The sequence below is a fragment of the Centroberyx affinis genome, unplaced genomic scaffold (assembly GCF_046629955.1).
Source record: "Centroberyx affinis isolate AG114_WGS23_722 - 3 ecotype Tasmania unplaced genomic scaffold, CSIRO-AGI_Caff_v1 ptg005735l_1, whole genome shotgun sequence".
Lineage (NCBI taxonomy): Eukaryota > Metazoa > Chordata > Actinopteri > Beryciformes > Berycidae > Centroberyx > Centroberyx affinis.
This window is the reverse complement of record NW_027282898.1, coordinates 79,599-97,737: the sequence shown is the minus strand read 5'-3', so window position 1 is coordinate 97,737 and position 18,139 is coordinate 79,599. Positions and strand designations below refer to the sequence as shown.

Here is an 18,139-nt window from a genome sequence, read left to right as displayed (position 1 = left end):
TAATCTTGATATTGTTGTATCTGGATCAGAATGATTCTATCTGATCATTTTTTGAAAAACTGACTCAAATCAGCAAGATCAGTCTGATCCTGGATCGCAAAAAAGGGGGATTGGAAAATCTGTATAATTCTGGTTAATAATAATTCTGAAGCATGTATCACTTTCTAATTGCGGATATGTTCTTAAATCGGTCAGAAGATGTCGAAACCAGCTTTTCAGTGAGTTGCTTGAGGTTTAAACATGAATCAAAGATAACCCCAAATTATATAGAAATGTGTTCAGCACCAATAACCACGACCACAGTTTATAAAAATAAACCCTGTGTTTCTAACTTGTAATTAGAATTTAACGGATGCCACAAGTCCAATTTCTTTCCAGTTGGCAAAAGATAAAACTGAGATCATTAACAAATATGTATTTTACTGTCAAGCCAGGTCTAGCTAAACCTGAACCCTGTTTACCTTGGTTTCCCATGAGAAGGGGGCAGAATGCTCATCTTGCCAGGTGATATCCTAAACAGAAACAAACAATGTAATAGTTTCATACAGTATCAACGCAAACAGTCACAAATTATTAATTGAGGTCTCCTCTACAAAGAGCATCTTAACTACGAGTGAGGACCTTTTCTGAGACGTTAAACTACACTCTTTAATTCGGCATACATATAATCCACCAAGCAGCACTTAATGCACTTAACATTTCAACTTTTAACATTCGTTCACTCTGCTCGCTACCGCCCCCAAGGTGTATTTGGAGGAAAGAAGACTGTTGGAATAACTCCTACGTACATTGGAAGCAATTCTAAAAGAACTGAAGTAACGTTTAAACTGAAATAATAATGAATACTGAAATAATACTGAATAATAATACAACTAAGTTTTGCTTGGTGGATTATAAGTATGCCGATGTGAAGACTGCCTCCTAACGATTCAGAAAACGTATTTTGTCATATATTATTGGGTATTTACATTTGTCAAATCAAAGCTACATCAAATTGACAGATTTTATTAAAGGAGTTCGACGTGACGTTCTCCCCAAACAAGAGAACGGCACGTATCGGGGCTACTAGCTAACGTGACGTCTACCGACATATCTCATCGGCTACGTGGCTAGCCAGCAACCTATGACTAAACAACCAATTTTGCCCTTTAAATACAGTCAAAACATTATCCAATATGAATACGAATATAGTATAACTACCTCGTCGCCGAAATGCACTATCTTCTGACCCGTTTGAAGGAGCAATTTAGGGTAGCAGACCACTTCATCACGGTCAACTCTGTGCATCGCGTATCGAGCTCGGATATGAGGGTCCATCATCCAGTTGTCGATAGCGTTGTCTTGCTCGTTCGGCGTCATTTTCTCCCAGGCCGAGCCGTGCTTGGCTTTGATTTTCTCCCGCTCCTGCATGATCTTCTTGGCCATCGAGTTGATGGAGGAAAAATACTCCAACTTCTTTTCCTCCATCCTGTGGGCATCGAGCCCCGCCATGGTTGCGGCAGCCATTTTTAGCCGACTACCAGCTGTTATTATTGTGAGGAGGGAGGAGGAGGGAGCTGTAGTGTTCTGTGTGGGCGGTGGGCGGGGCCTCTGACGTTGGCATGGAAACACAACCAGCTCCATCTGTTGGTGTGTTGACAGTGCCATCTACTGGAGGCCTAGAGAAATGCAATAGTTGTGTATATAGGCCAACCGCTTTCAGTAAAAAGTTAATCAGAGCAATTATAATTATAAACCTGAACAGCAGATGATGACTTTATGTGAAATAACATATGAACTCAACTAAGGCACACTCAGTAATTAGGTAATGACAAGTGAATATGAAATATACAAGAGCACAAATTATTATTACTATTACTACTATATTATTACTTCACACTGTTTTTCCTCTGGACATATTTTTGCATATTTCTGCACATTCTCTGTACATGATGATTGACTTTCATTATGTTTAGGCCTATAATATAGCAGATGATATAATACCATATGGCAGATAGGTATGAAATGTTTAATGATACAATAATAATAATTAATTATAATTATAATAATTATAGTGGTGTTTAAAAAGCTAAATAATAATTTAACAGTCAATAGACCATAAATATGTGTGCCTAAAATATTTAATGATAAAATAGTATTGATAATAATAACACCCAGTACATACCTATATTTATATACAAACTTTTATATATATATATATATACTTAGATTTAATTATATTCATATAAACCACACATACTTCAATTGAGACTGTTAGAAACATCTCTAACAATGTAAGTAACCCATCATACTCTTTCACATACCTGGAAACCCCATAACTTTTTACATTCTATTTTATTGTTTTTATTGTTCTATTTTTTTTTTTTTTACTATTATTGTTTCTAATGTTTTCTTATGCCTATTTTATATTCTATTAGCATGCTTATATTCTAGATTTCTTTCCCCCCCTGCTGAATCCTATTACTTTACCTAATTTCCCCTCAGGGATCAATAAAGTTTAATTTAATGGTATTTTATTATTCTAAACCACATCAATTTATCTTACAAAAAGCCAAAATACAGTATTGTGAATAGGCCATTCCTTAAATCAATATAATTTTTGGGAGTTTTTTTTTTTTTTCTTTTATCTTTAATCTTATCTCCCCATGAGCAGAACGCTGAGAGCATATTCCTTTTCATCCATGTGAACATACGGTTATGTTAACTGATGGAACCCAGTCTTTCAACTTTGCTCTAGTTTGTCAGGCTGCCAATAATTCATAGATCTAATTACAGCGAGGGCCTATAGGCTCCAACAGGGAGGACTGTGTCTGTTTGTTAATGTGCTGACAGGATCACCATTGACTTGATTTGATAACCAGGAAACATTAGCAGAATTTCTCAGTCTTTTTACTGTTCAGGAACAGATCTAAACTGGCAATGCTTGCTAACATACAATAGCTACAGTCTGAGTTTTTGTTTTGATGGTCCTAGATTCACAACAACCTTCAACTAAGCATAAAGTCTGCTAAATCTGTAGGCTAAGTCCCATTTTAAGACTAACTTTTATATTTTGTATTTATGCATATTTTAACTTGTGCCTACCTAGAAGTGACACTTCTTGACACATTTTTATGTGTTTTTACACTATAGTCCAGCGGTTCTCAACGGGGGGTCCGGGGACCACCAGGGGTCCTTGAGGGGGTTCCAGGGGGTCCCCAGCAAATTGATGACTTGTTAAACTTCAGCATTATTTCATTTACAAGAAGTGAACACAATTAGAGAATGTAGAGGAATGACTGTTTTGATCATAGTTTCACTGCTATCTCTCTACCTACAATACGAATAGTCATGGAATTCTGGACAAAATCATATCTAGCAATAAAAATATGCTCAAATCTCATCAAATGGGGGTCCGTGGCTCTAATGTGGACAAAATTAGGGGTCCTTGATATGGAAAAGGTTGAGAATCACTGCTATAGTCTATTAAATGTTGGTCTAATGTGGCTTGATTATGATTTAGCCAGACAGGGAGGCACACAAATTCCTGCAAGTCAGAACCATATGTAGAATATTAGTAGCCTGCTACTAGAAAATGTCCATTAGAGGGAAGCATTGCATAATATTGGTAGCACTGGAAAGTAAACACTGACAAGCAGGTGTGTGTGGTGAGCAGGTGAGCAGACACCATGCTAAAAACTTAGCATACACTATGTTGAGTGACAGTAGGCTCCATGCTAACACTTTAGCATACACTATGTTGAGTGATAGTAGTGTCTATTTAGGGTCAAATGTATTTCTAGTTTGTGTTTCCATAAAAAGGGCGGGGTTTGTAACCAACAGCCAATCATATGCAACTAACATATCCAGAGCAGTGGTTTTAAACTAAGATGAAACTTTATTGATCCCTGTGGAGAAATTAGGTAAAAAAAAAAAAAGTAAAAAAAATTCAGCAGGGAAATGGAAAGAAAATATAAGCATACACATAGAATTTTAAGTAAGCAGTAAAAAAAGAAGAAAAAAAATGAAAGAATAAAACAATAAAAGCAATAAGAAGTAGACTGTAGTATAAGAAATAAATGGATTACTAACATTTGTGTTCTTCTCTCAAGAAGCACAAACTATTGTAATGAATAAATATGAGCAATACAAAAACATTATACGAGTGAAATGTAACCCTGACGCCAAGGCTAGAGGGGATTGCTGGTGAAAAATTGACGATAGGGTAAATGTGGAAATAAATAAGCTTATCGCTCCCCCGTCAATACGGCACAGCAGAGATACTTTTCACTGATACAGTATTGCTTCCTCGCACTGAGGCTGTAAAAAGATTTCTTATTCATAAAGAGAATCGTGTTCCCCAGGGCTGTGGTGATGGAATATGGCTGCAATCTATTGCACTAATGACTGTTGGGAATCCTATGAAAGAATTTCAGCGCACTTAATATGCAATAATAAATTTCATTCATTATTGGTATAGTCAAATAAGATTCCCCTAACTTCCCTAACTTGTGCCTACTCAGGAAAAACTCTGTTTATCTGTGTGTATCTGTGTGTTTGTATGTGTGAGTTGAGTTCACACAGCACACACCCTGTAGTGATATTGATCCATAAATGCATTTGATTAGCTCTATATCCATCATTATATTTTCTGTATGGTCTTTAAGTTCATGTGTGGTCTTTACTATATTTGGATTCATTTATGTAAAAAATATTTTTCTGTAACACAATCAGTGATTTAGGTTAAATCTAATTTCAGTGATATCAATGAAACAGAAATCATGAATTAGGACTGATGATAATGAGGAAGAGGAGGACAATGATGATGGTGACAGTGAAACAAAAATAATGACACTCAGTAAGGCATGATTTGGATTAAACTCCAAACTATTTTTTATGAACATTTCTGATGTTTGCCCCTCCCCGGACAAATCATGCATTTTACAGAAACATTTTCGGTCAATCACAAACACAAGGTACAGCAAGGTAAACCTTAAAAAAACATAAATAATTTAAAACCAAAATATATACAATTTTTAAAGTCACGCATGTAATTATTGTATGAGACTGTATTATTTATGAGACAATGAAAATTATATTAGAAAGCATTGTCTGTTGGTTCACAATAGAGTACAGATGTTTTCAGCACCAAAAAAAATTAGCTTTAATAGTCAGTGTAAATTCCTATTACAGAGATTACATAAATCAAGTCAAGCCATGAAGAATGAAATGAAAGTGAATGAAAATGAATGAATAGAGACAGTATCTTCTCACTTTTTCCCATCAAGGGAAGTATGTCTTTGTGTAGATGTTGTGGTTTCCGCTAAAGAATGAGGGTTGTATGTTCAGGTCCTTCTGAGACTGGGTCAATCTTGGGCCAAGTAGGAACTAGGTGCATGCAGGCTACTGTAGAATGACCATAGACAGTGAAGGCAATCAGTCAAACGTACCTCTTGCTGCCCTTTGGGGCCACCAACGTGCAACATTGGCTTGTCTAGCTTTAAGTATGAAAAAAACTAATTTCTGCGCTAAAAAAGTATGCGAAGTCTGCCTCTGTTTGGGTAGTGAAGCCACATGCTGACAACTCCTGACCGATTTTGGAGACTTCTTGTGCTCTCTTAGTTGTGACTATTCTTAAAAACATTTACAGAAAGTCTCTCAATTTCCATCACTTTCAGAAATTTCTTGCATTTAAGATCAAATATTCACTTATGCAGGCCCTGGTCTGAAAGCTAATTTGTGGGTCTCAAACTGTGAAGTCAGTCTGAACACGGAATGGCCTAGCCCCATTCATTTGGCGCTCGTATTTGCTCGTTAAACACATGGCTATTGAATTTTGCAATTCATCGGGTTGGACCCAAGTTAAATGGCGTACTTCAGGCTGTGCTGTGACTAGCAGCATGGAGGCTGAGCTTCTCATTCTGCATCAGACTGTCACCGTTGAAACGGGGGTGCATGGCAATAGCAGCCATCGGCACCGTTCTGGACCTTCTGCCGGAAAAGCGAGCGCTAGAACACATCAGGTAGAAGATCTCCACCACGTTGAGCAGCAGAGAGATGCAGGCCACTACCAGCATGAAGAGGATGAAGATGGTCTTCTCGGTGGGTCGGGACATGAAGCACTCCACAGTGAAGGGACAGGGGGCGCGGGTGCACACAACTCGCGGGTCCATGACGAACCCGTACAGATAATACTGCCCCACGATGAACGCGACCTCCAGAACGATCCTGAAGAAGATGGTGGCCATGTAGCTCCCCAGCAGGTTGCCCTTGATCTTGATGTGGCCTTTATCATCAGAGTACTTGGGTACTTTGGTCAGTTCGCTCCCAGAGTGCGTCTGCATGTATTCCCTCAGCTTGTTCTCTTTGTGGATGACGTGGAGGACATGAGCGAGGTAGACCAGCGTTGGTGTTGAGACAAAGATGATCTGGAGGACCCAGAAACGGATATGCGAGATTGGGAAGGCTTGATCGTAGCAGACGTTCTTGCAACCGGGCTGCTTGGTGTTGCAAATCATGTTGGACTGTTCATCGCCCCACACCTGTAATGTTTAGATGAGAATTTAACATCATAATGTTGTATAGTAAAGTAAATATGTAAATACACTGAGTGTTAAGTTATTTAGGCGAATATAGAGGCTTTTCAGGTGCATCACAAATTCGTTAAATGCGGCACAGGTGGCACCATCATGGAGGTCCATTGGAGAATTGGCTGTCTGTGAATAATGGCTAAATATATAACAACCAGGCTAAAAAAGAGAGATACCTGAAAAAGATTGTTGGGGTGTGGGTGTAGGAGTAAAAATGTATTTTCTGATGAGGTAAATAAACATAAAGTAAACATGTATTTGTTTAATTTACTAGACAAAAATCTCTTCTGGTCTCTAATCTGAAACATTCAGCAAAGTTAGCCTGAACAAACAGTTGGTTTTTGGCAGTGTTGCTAGCTAACTAGCCATCAGGCTAATTTAGCAAAGCAAATGATGTTTATGTTAACATCTACTAGCCACCTCTAACACTAGCTTCTATTAGATGCATTAGCTAGGGTGAGCTGACCAGATACTATGGTTAGCTAGCTAACAAGCTGACATCATCTAAACACAAAATTGATCAGATATAGGCAGAGGTGGAAAGTAATTAAGTACATTTACTCGAATACTGTACTTAAGTACAATTTTGAGGTACTTGTACTTTACTTGAGTATTACCATTTTATGCTACTTTATACTTCTACTCCACTACATTTCAGAGGGAAATATTGCACTTTTTACTCCACTACCTTTATTTGATAACTTAAGTTACTAGTTACTTTGCAGATTCTGATTATTAATACAAAATATAATCAACTAATAAATTGGGATGTATTATTATAGATTACTGTAAGCTACCCAGCAGTATATAAAGTAGTGGAAATCAGCCCCACCTTTTCCAGCTGCAACATTAAAGTGATGCTTACACATTAATGCATCAATAATTATAATTCAATAATATAATATATACTGTATTATTCTGAAATGGGCCATTCTGCATAATGAGTACTTTTATTTTTGTTGCTTTAAGTACATTTTGATGCTAATACTTGTACTTTTACTTAAGTAACATTTTGAATGCAGGACTTTTACTTGTAACAGAGTATTTTTATACTGTGGTATTTCTACTTTTACTTAAGTAAAAGATCTGAGTACTTCTTCCACCACTGGATATAGGCTGCTTGTGGTGAAATGATCAGTTCCCAGTGAAAAACAGCACAGAAATCAACTGTGAACTCTGAATTCTGCTGAGACAGCCAAGTCGTAAGCTTAGAAACACTATCAGCTGTTCACAGCCACTGTTGCCCTGAGCTGAGGACCTCCAATATGGCCGCCAGAGGGTGTTACATCACCTGAAAGCCCTCTACAAGCTTTTAACGTCACAGGAAAGTAATTCAACAATTCAACTGAGAAACGCTGTAGAAATAAGTACAAGCTGACCTTCTCCGCTCCAGCTCCCAGGACCATGATCCTGAAGATGAAAAGTACAGTGAGCCAGACCTTCCCGATGACCGTGGAGTGGGACTGAACCTTGTCCAACAGAGAAGACAGAAAACCCCACTCGCCCATGGTTCCTGATCTGATGAGGGGAAAAGCAAAGAAAAATATCCTCTGATCCATGAATAGGGCAAAACAAACTGTAATATTTGTGTTAATCTGAACCCCCCTTTCTCTTTGTCATAAAACTCCAATCAGATACAGGCAGAGGAAAAGAGTAAATCATTTTCGTTCACAGATTGGAGCAATTTGGTTCTGTCTAGTTCATTTTTAGCTGTTGCATATGACATGAATAATAAAGTTATGAATGATTACCAATACACCTGGGACCCATCACAGGATGTGGTGTTAAACGGATGTAAATTATATGAAAATGGGGAAAAAAGCATAGATTACTGCTTTTCTGATTTTGATTCTGATTGATTTTTTATTCATATTGGTGGTTGTTTGCCTCATAATTTACCCCTTGATTTTATTTTATTTTTTATACCATCTTGGTATATTTTAATATATAGGAGTATTAATAGTAATTTAATAATAACAAGTAATAATAATAACTAGGTTAAAAATAAACTAGTAATTATTCACAATTCATTGAGATGAAAGGAGGAACATTTCAAAGAAAAACAAACCACATAAAGTGTGATTTGGTTTGGAGGCAAGATCACGTGTGGCTCAGCAACACTGTAAAACTCCTAATCTATAGAATGTTCTCACAGCAAAGATGAGCAAGCTATAAAGTCAGTTGCATAACGCAGAATTATCTCACGCTATCTTATGTGCAACTGGATATAATGATAGGAGAGGTATTTATTTTCAGCAGATGTTTGTCTGTGCCTTTGGACAACATCCATAAACAACATCTTCATAGGAGCTTTAGTGTGTTTAGAGTGTGTCTCAACTAATATGCATATATAAAGAGTTACAATTATGGTAGTATTTGGTGTAGGAAAGTATGGTCAAGAGTTTGGAATTGCAAGAAAATATGGATATAGTTATAGTTTTTCCTTCAATTATGGACAATGTAACAGCCCGAATAGCCAGGTTGTATGCAATATTGGTCTGTTCTCTGGCTAAGCACACATACTCTAACATTTAGATGTATTATATCTTTATACTCTATTCTAAATTGATTATTCATATTAATAAATCAAATCTAAAAAGCTTGATATACCTTTGTGATTAAGAAAATCTTTACCTTAGTATATAACAAAAATAATTTTGTGAAACTGAAGCTTGAGTATAAAAGCACATTCACAGATAACCTATGGAATTACATTTTGTATATTATGGTAAACATGTAGGAAAAATCAATACAAAAAAAAAGGCTCTTACCTTTAAATTTTAAAAGGCCACTTTCCAGACAACACACACCAGCCACCAGCTGTGGAGCCAAATGATAGAGAGTCTGCTACAGCTGCACACCAAACCTGTCTGTGGTACCTTGAACTTTAGATTTGCTGGAACTGCACAATTGTGCAAGCTGTCACGTTGTCATGACATCGAGAAATGATAAATCTGAAGTGGGCGATTTTGGGTTGAGCCCTGCATGTCATGATTGTCCAGGTTAATGATTGGCGGTGCAAGAACAAACTGAATTCTTTTGCCTGCATTTTTCTGCCATTTATTATCATCGTTTTCTGATCACAGTCATACAAATGATAATACATCTTTCTGCCAAGGGTGGGGAAAAGGAAATATAGAGGCATGAAATCCCTTAATACCATTTATTAACTATGAGATTTATCTTAATTGAGATAGATTGATGTATTATTTCATTGTTAAATCATATACACCGGGGCTTTGAGTGAAAAGAATCCCAAAAAAAATAATCCCATACTTATTTGATATTTGATGAGATTTGTCAGTTATCTCTTTAAAGAAAAAAGGCCTTTGCACACCTTTTAAGGTGATAGGTGCTTGGAAATATATCAACCAACTGTGAATCGGTAAACGATTCCCACAGAGGCACACATGCCCAGTTATCTCTTTAAAATGAGTATCAAATCAAATGACCAAATCAGAAACTACCTTTTATGGATAAATATTTCATTGTCCCTCATGATATGTCTGGCTTTTGCGTTCAGTCTTTATATATTTAAATATCTATTTTAAATATCATCAGTCATATACCTCTTCATGTAAATGATTATTGAATAGGCTCATATTCCACCTCATGTAAATTATTATTGAATAGGTTATCTTATCAATATTGTATTTTACTATAAGCCCCTTTACATCGGGAGATAGACCACTCCTTATTCTGAAGTGATACCAATACAGTTTAGTGTTTTTGATGTGTGTAAAGTCATCTAAAGCCTAGTGTGTCATCTAAAGCCTGTCATCTATAAATCATTTGCATATACCCAGGAAACTGTATTTTTCTCCAATAAACTTTATTTCTCCAAGACAACATAGTATACAAACATATACAGTAGAAACAGCAGTAGTTGTCATCATTTATCATTCAATATTCAATCGGCAAATTATTTCAAGGTCCATGAGAAGTAATGGGCATTGTAATAACTTAATGAACACATTCACATTCAAACAATAGAGCTTGCACAGACAAAATTCTGCTCACTCTCTTTCAGCCAAACTAATGAAACACAACTCTATTCTGTCATAAGAATATACATAGAAGCCTCCAAATTACAGATCTCCATTTTAAATGAAAACAATAAAAAATAAATTCCAACATCCAAATACTTTAATAAAAAAAACTGAAAAATATACAATGGTGTTACAAACCGTTCTCGGCAATTAGATCACATTATTACATTACACAGAGAGATAGATGAAGCCTTCATTGAACGTCACTTTCTGTCGTAACCTGTGGCTCCTAATGGCCGCTCAGTAGCCGTTTCTCCTCCTTGGCCCCGTCCAGGCTCCCGCTTTTTCGTCGGTGTACTTGGGATGCTTGAGCAGCCGGGTCCCGTCGGCGCTCGCCAGCTTCTCCCTCAGCTTGTTCTCCTTGTGGATGACGTGCATGGCGTGGCCCAGGTAGACCAGCGTCGGCGTGGAGATGAAGATGATCTGGAGGACCCAGAAGCGAATGTGCGAGATGGGGAAGGTCCAGTCGTAGCAGACGTTCTCGCAACCGGGTTGCTGGGTGTTGCAGATGAAACCCGACTGCTCGTCGCCCCAGACGCTCTCGGCGCCGGCGCCTAGGACCATGATCCTGAACAGGAAGAGGACGCTCATCCAGATCTTCCCTATGACGGTGGAGTGAGACTGGACCTTGTCCAGCAAGGATGACAGGAACCCCCAGTCTCCCATGGTTATTGGTGATGTCCAGTTATCGCTCTGTGATAGGAGAAACATGAAAGGGAAATAAATAGTATTAACAGCAAGTAAAAAGGCACACTTCTGCATTTCATGTCCCAAAAATTCCCAGATGTCGTAGTTGCAATGACCACTCAGGGTTGGCGTGAACATTTTTCCCCCAGGCCGCAACTTGTATTTACGATAAATCTGACCTGACGTGAACGCGACATTATTTGGCCCTATAGTAGGAGTATCACATACTGTATAAACACGTTAAACAGAAGTAGTAAGGATGTACTGCAAGTAGCAAGGATTTAAGTCAGCAAGAGGGAGAGCGAGAGCCACACATTAACTGAAACATGAACCAACCACTTAGTATTCAGTCAATAACCTGCCGCAGGAAGAAAATGACTCATTGTTCTGTATAATTGAAATAAATGGGGTAATGACTTGTTCGTTTGTGAACAGGAAGGAGACATCAGATTCAGAGTCAGTCAGTCAATATTTTCCAAAAATAATTATTAATCAGAGTTTTGGAACAAAGACACGGAGGCATTATACCAATGAGCCATAGCTAAAATTAGATTGCTATTTATTGTGATAAAACAACAGAAAAAGAGCCTTCCCTGGGTGAATAAAACTTAAAAAAGCTTACAGTAATATCTCTCATAGCAAAATTCTAATTCTCATTCAAATGCAGTGAGCATTTTTTCATACGGTACAATGTGATTTTTGAGCAACACTGAATAAAATAAAACATGACAAGCAATGTGATTCATAATTGGGAATTAATTATACTAACGAGAAAGTAATGAAATTAACATTCAAGGGCAAAACATCAGCAGTTACCCATCAATTTTATACAGAAATAAAGTTAAAAAAAACCCATTTCTTGACAATTTTATATACATTCTGTACGGTGTTCTTTACAGGTAAACATACACTCAATTATTTTTTCCCCCTTCAAATGATCAATTATCTGTGTATATGTGAGTAGAGAACAGAAATTGCTGCATCTTACCTTATCACTTGTCAGAAAGAACTGTGTGTGACTTGGACAGATCACTAACAGAGGTTGGCCCTTGGAGTTTTTTGTGTGGCGAGTGTGGACACTGATGAAGGGTCACATTGCGTAACTCACATCTGGCTTTGCTGTCACGTTGCCCTCGTCAGCAAATGGGAGCGGAAAAAGTTGAAAAAATACAGGACTAAAAGGACAAATGTGTAATAATTGACAGGTGTTCAGTATCACGGTGTCTGGATAGGGTTAGGGTTGGATCTTTCTGTGTTAAATGTCTTTGAATGCTTGGAAAGGAGTGTAACAGGCATCATTATCAATTTTAAAACCAGGATAATTAAAGCTCATATTTAAAATTCGTTGAAACACTGCATTTTGTACAATGTAATTCATTGGCTTTGTTATAACTGGATAGTCTAGGAGAAAAAAAAACACAAAACACTGGAAACAGCCTTCTTGATCTTCCAGGTGAATTTTCACAAGGTCTACCATGTATTTTGGATGCAGACTATCTTTTGATGTACTGTTAATCTCCTTTCCAGTGTTGTTTTGGTTTGACAAACTAGATTTCCCCAGGGTAGCTCAACTAGTAGTTTAACATCTTTTAAGTATGAAGTAGATATGAGTGCTATCCCCAATGCACAGCGGTCCAAACAGCTGGTAAATACAGAGTTTTCTCTGTGCATATGACAATAAAATAACTTTTTTTTTTTTTTTACATCATCTGAAAAAGATCTCTGTGTACAGTGCAAATGCATGATACCAGGATTCCAACAAAATTAAATGTTGACAGGGTCCGCACCTTGAGCACAAGATGTTTATTGAATCAAAATGATAGTATTACATTGTTTAAAAGGCATGACAGGAGTACTTTTAAGCAAAAATCCATCAATAACATTGAGATTATGGGTAAGTCTGTCACAAAAGTTACAACTGTCAGATAACATGATTTATCACTTTAAGTCATTGCAAGCAACATTTTGCGTGTGATTATGTCCTGTTTACAGAAGCTGACTACCCCTCTCACTCCATCTACCCATAAACACACCCCTTTCCTCCCCAAAATCCAAAGCACACAGATACTATAAGTCTGGGGAAGTGGGCCACCTATCAGTGCCTCTGTGCTTCAGATTTGGACCTCCCCCATGTTGTTGTCCTCAGACGACACGCTCTTAGCAACTCCGTTCACTCCGCCCGCGACCCCGTTCACCCCTAACTTTCGTCCTTGGAGCTCCAGCTCTAGGTTGACGCAGTTCTGGATCACCTGGTCCCGGTTCTTAAAGGCCTTCCTTTCCGAAACCGGAGGTGTCACTGCGGTGACGGTGTAGTCCTGCCTCCTCGCCAGACACTCCTTCACAGCTTTCACACACAGATAGAGCAGTTCCACCAGGCTGAGGAAGAGGGAGACCACCGCTACTACCAGCATGAACCAGATAATGACCGATTTCTCCGTGGGCCTGGACAGGAAGCAGTCTATCTGGTGAGGGCAGGGGAAGCGGCTGCAGACGTAGCGGGTCTGGAGGGTGAAGCCGTAAAGAAAGTACTGACCCACGATGAACAAAACTTCCAGGAGAATCTTGGCCACTAGATGGAGGACGTAACTGCGGAGAAGACGTCCACGGAGTCTGACCTTGCCACTGCTGTTGCTGTACTTGGGAACTTTGTAACCCCTCCGAAGGAAGAGATTGGCTTGGTCATCCAACTCCGCCTGCTTCTTCATCCTCTCCCTGACCTTGGATTGGTGAGACAAGACAAGAAGACAGAGTTAGACATTATCCAGTAAGCTGAAGAACCTCACACTTACCCTACGTTTGGGCACGGAATGTATGGAAGGAGGCGAATGGAGCAGGATGGACCCAACTGAGGGTTTCGCTCCAGTTGAAACGCTGACCAATGACATCTGTGCAAAAGTTGATAAAAGCTAGATTCCTCAAAGAAGATTGGTGATGTTAGCTGCCAAGCCTGCCACAAAAGTATTTAAAGGTAAGTATGAACCATAGTCTCAAGTAATCTACATTGTCCCATGATTCCTCTCCTTCAAATAGAGACGTCAATAAAGATGTCAAGCAAAACCACTAATCATAATGGTTGTGACCATTGCTCTGGCTTCTTTCTGTTGTGTCAAAAGTGGTGGCATCAAACGCTCGCACCCTAATCTGGGACCAATAAACAAAAAAATACACAAATGCCTAGCACAGTACAATACTGTACTACGTTAATTGGTCAAACACGCAAAAAAAAAAGTTCTAACAGGATTTCTAGAAGCAATACCTGACCAGTACTTTTGCCACTGCGGGTGCAGGGTGCCCCACAAACCAACCATTTACCATTCAAACCAAACAGAAAGAGGTTTACAAGGTTCCGTGTGTTACACCTACTGCAGTCACCTTCTTCTCAGTGTGGATCACATGGAGGACATAACCGAGGTAAAGCAGCGTCGGCGTCGCCACAGAGATGATCTGGAGAACCCAAAAGCGGACGTGAGAGATGGGGAAGGCGAGGTCGTAGCAGACGTTCTCACAACCCGGCTGGTTAGTGTTGCAGACAAAGTCGGATTGCTCGTCGCTCCACACCTAGACGAGATGAGTTGCGATTAAAGAGGAGATGGTTAGAAATGCTCAGAACCTCATCTGTCAAATGCCTGCCGGGGTGTCGAGTTAAAAGTACTCAACGATTACTTGGCCAGGTGCTGAGATTTCTGGATTTCCGTACTCTGTTTTGGAAACAACAACTCCCCGCCCATTGGCATTTGAAGACACTCCCTATCCAGAGAAATGTCGATGTTGTTATAATTCTTACTGGTCTTACTGGAAAAACGGCGATAAGCCCCTTCAATACTTCATTACCCCGAACTGCATTTTTTCCCTACAGGACAGAAATGTGTTTGAGACAGTGAATATACGAGCAGACCTTCTCAGCGCCGGCGCACAGGACCAAGATGCGGAAGACAAACAGCACTGTGAGCCAGACTTTGCCGATGACTGTGGAGTGGCTCTGCACTTTATCCAGCAGGCGACCCAGCAGATCCCATTCACCCATTTCCGTCGCCAGTTGTACTGCCTGCTGTAGAGAGGAAGAAGGAAAACAAATCATTACACTCTGCAAACTCACACACAGGCAACACTGTCTAATACTGCAATCTCTGAAGGGATGCTTGCGTTACCTGCTGCTGAACGAGAAAACACAGCAAAGTCATATTTTATCGTTTAAAGTACGATGAACATATTTTGTAAAAGATGTATTGTTTTCATTTTGTTGAATACTGGACTAAATGTGGTGTGCGTAGCATTTTAACATTAATAAATCATTTCCCAATTAATTTTGAGACAGTGTAATTATTGTAAACAAACTGCTGAGAGGATTGCCGGCCTCTACTGGCCTCTGTAGTGCAATTTACATTGTTTACCACCGGGGTCAGATTTGGCAGGAAATCTGCTGTATTGCTTTATGGCACGAGGGAATACTGCTTTGCGGCACAAAACAGGAAGAGGGCGCTGTTCTTCCAGCACAAACGGAGCTAAGCTTTCACAGTTTCTGGCAATGGAAGATGGTGGAAGGAGTGAAAGGTTGATGGAAAAATCACTTCCAACATGTTCCACCTCCATCCTCTTCAGGGAGGAGGGGCAGGAAGCAACGGGGCTTATGGGAAAGTTGTCTCGACCACAGTCTCATTTGTTTACAGTAATTATTTTAACATATCACAATTAATTCGACAATAATATATTGATACTTCATAATGCTACATATAGCACCTTCAAGCACAGTACTCTCACAAGGCAGACTATCTTGTGAGTAATCAACTTGGAAGACAGTCTAGTGTGTGAGGCTAGGAAAGCACCAATTCATCTTGAAACATCTGAACTCTATTTTGGCCCAGTATTCATTATAACTGTTCAAAAAGATTGTAGCTATGGTTTTTGCTTCATTAGGTATTTGGTTGCCATTCTGAAGTGAATACTAGGATTCCTAAGGAGTCCAATTAGATGTACTGCTGTGTAGTAACAAGTACTTAATTTCAAAATTTTATTTTCTGAAAAATAACATTCTGTGATAGGCCATGCTATATTGAATTTGTATAATTATATGAAATCACTGCAAACCCAAGACAAACTCGCAAAGTATATTTAGTGTATGAGTTATGAAAAAACCTCATATCATAGTGTAGTGGTGGAGGTCAGACCTTACAGACTCTTTCAAGGCCCAACTTTATCATTTCTTGTAGGCCAGTGTGAGTTTACTGATGGAGACCCTGACTGCTGATTTGAAGTCTCCATAACATACTGGGCCAATCTGCTGGGAACCAAGGACTTAACCTTGTTCAACCTCACCATTAAACATGTTAAATCAAAGAATGTGAGATGTTATGGTGATCTACACCCAACGACGTACAAATGGAAAAACCTGCCTGAGATCAGGCTGCTAAATCTGTAGCGTTTTAAATAACTTATTAAAACTCAATTTTATAGACTTGCTAGATTTATTTTTTATTTATCCTTTTTGATCTCCCTTTTATGATTCTTACCTTGCTTTTCTGCCTTACATTTTATTGCTTACACTGTTGATTTTATGTTTTTTTAATCATGTGTTTTGAAAAGTACTAGATTATTACATGGAGACTACTATAAATATTTTACTGCATTATTAGTGGCACAGTTGACTCCTAGAGAGATCGATTAAATGAATGCAATAACAATTTTAGTTTTTTTATCTTTCAATATTTAGTATCAATGATTTGTGAATCTTCCAACAGCTATAGAAAATAAATTATGTTGAAAAAGACTTTGTACTGTTTGATTAGCAAAGTCACTTGCTAGCACATCTAATTACTGCCATTAGTCCACATTTTGAACTTCTGTTAACTGTATACATTCACACTGATGAGAACTACACATGGCATTACACATTTATAATTTCTATCAAATATTACACTTCTTCAGTCCTCTTCAATACCTCTACCTCTTCAATCTTTGACAATATCATTCATATTCCAACATATTCCATAAATCTACAAACATATGCAGTCGATGAGCACTGACTGTCATTTTACATTTAGAATTTCGTAACATTTCTGGTCCGTGTGCAGCATCAGTTAACTTTTGTAGTGAGGTAAATGTCATAATGCATAGATCGGTTGTTTTAATATCAAACTCACCAGTGAACGAACCCTCAGAGAAAAAAATAAAGCAGATGAAGAGAGTGATGCTTCAGGAGGACGACGGAAAGAGAAAGTGAGAAAGGAGTTTTCCTCCTCTCATTGTTCCTTCTGCATGTTATCTGGAAGGACACCCATCCTTATCCACAACAAACTTCCCGTCCCGACACTGAATGTGACTGGCTGGTAGATACGAAACACATCTAAACCATTTGACCTACAACCCAGGTGTCTGACAAGCCCTCTTGTTTCATCCTCTTCTAATTTGCATTTCCTTTATTTCAGCATTTAATATTCAGAATAAAACAAAAATACACCTGTGCTGTGTTAAAATGTGGATATTAAGCTGGTATTTACCTGCTATTTGGATATTAAATGTATTTGCATGTGTAGAAAAATCATCTGAAGAACAAAACATTTACTGTATTGAGTTTTGTCCCAAAATGAGATATCCACTACTTGGAAAAAGTGACACCTAATCTTACAAATCATTGACAGAACTAAATTAAAACAAATTAAATGATAGTAGACCTATGTATTCGTAATTGTATTTGTAATTGTAATGCTTCTATAGAGTGGATCCTCCATGCAATAGATGCAATACGAAATGATAAACAACAGGAAACAAAATGGATAAATAGCATTTTTGGTATAGAACTCTTCAATTGTAGGTGTATCCTTTGCACATTTTTTGCCA

General features: G+C 38.4%; 3 protein-coding genes and 1 pseudogene across 4 annotated transcripts; all 4 read right to left on the bottom strand.

Moving 5' to 3' along the window:
• Positions 1-423: 423 nt before the first annotated feature.
• Positions 424-1,507, bottom strand: LOC139667742 (uncharacterized protein C1orf198 homolog). Its single transcript, XM_071547229.1, has 2 exons — positions 1,201-1,507; positions 424-512 (listed from the first exon to the last, which is right to left on the bottom strand). The coding sequence occupies exons 1-2, from the start codon at positions 1,504-1,506 to the stop codon at positions 441-443; spliced, it is 378 nt and encodes a 125-aa protein (XP_071403330.1). The 5' UTR covers position 1,507; the 3' UTR covers positions 424-440.
• A 4,348-nt stretch (positions 1,508-5,855) lies between these two features.
• LOC139667745 (gap junction Cx32.2 protein-like) lies at positions 5,856-8,077 on the bottom strand. Its single transcript, XM_071547233.1, has 2 exons — positions 7,949-8,077; positions 5,856-6,521 (listed from the first exon to the last, which is right to left on the bottom strand). The coding sequence occupies exons 1-2, from the start codon at positions 8,075-8,077 to the stop codon at positions 5,856-5,858; spliced, it is 795 nt and encodes a 264-aa protein (XP_071403334.1).
• Positions 8,078-10,847: 2,770 nt separating this feature from the next.
• LOC139667747 (gap junction Cx32.2 protein-like) lies at positions 10,848-11,284 on the bottom strand (annotated as a pseudogene).
• A 1,918-nt stretch (positions 11,285-13,202) lies between these two features.
• gja11 (gap junction protein, alpha 11) lies at positions 13,203-15,391 on the bottom strand. Of its 2 annotated transcripts, none has more exons than XM_071547231.1 (3): positions 15,201-15,391; positions 14,669-14,863; positions 13,203-14,022 (listed from the first exon to the last, which is right to left on the bottom strand). In XM_071547231.1, the coding sequence occupies exons 1-3, from the start codon at positions 15,381-15,383 to the stop codon at positions 13,417-13,419; spliced, it is 984 nt and encodes a 327-aa protein (XP_071403332.1). In that variant the 5' UTR covers positions 15,384-15,391; the 3' UTR covers positions 13,203-13,416. The 2 variants fall into 2 exon arrangements, with proteins under 2 accessions (XP_071403332.1, XP_071403333.1); XM_071547232.1 differs by having other exon boundaries at positions 14,678-14,863.
• Positions 15,392-18,139: the final 2,748 nt, after the last annotated feature.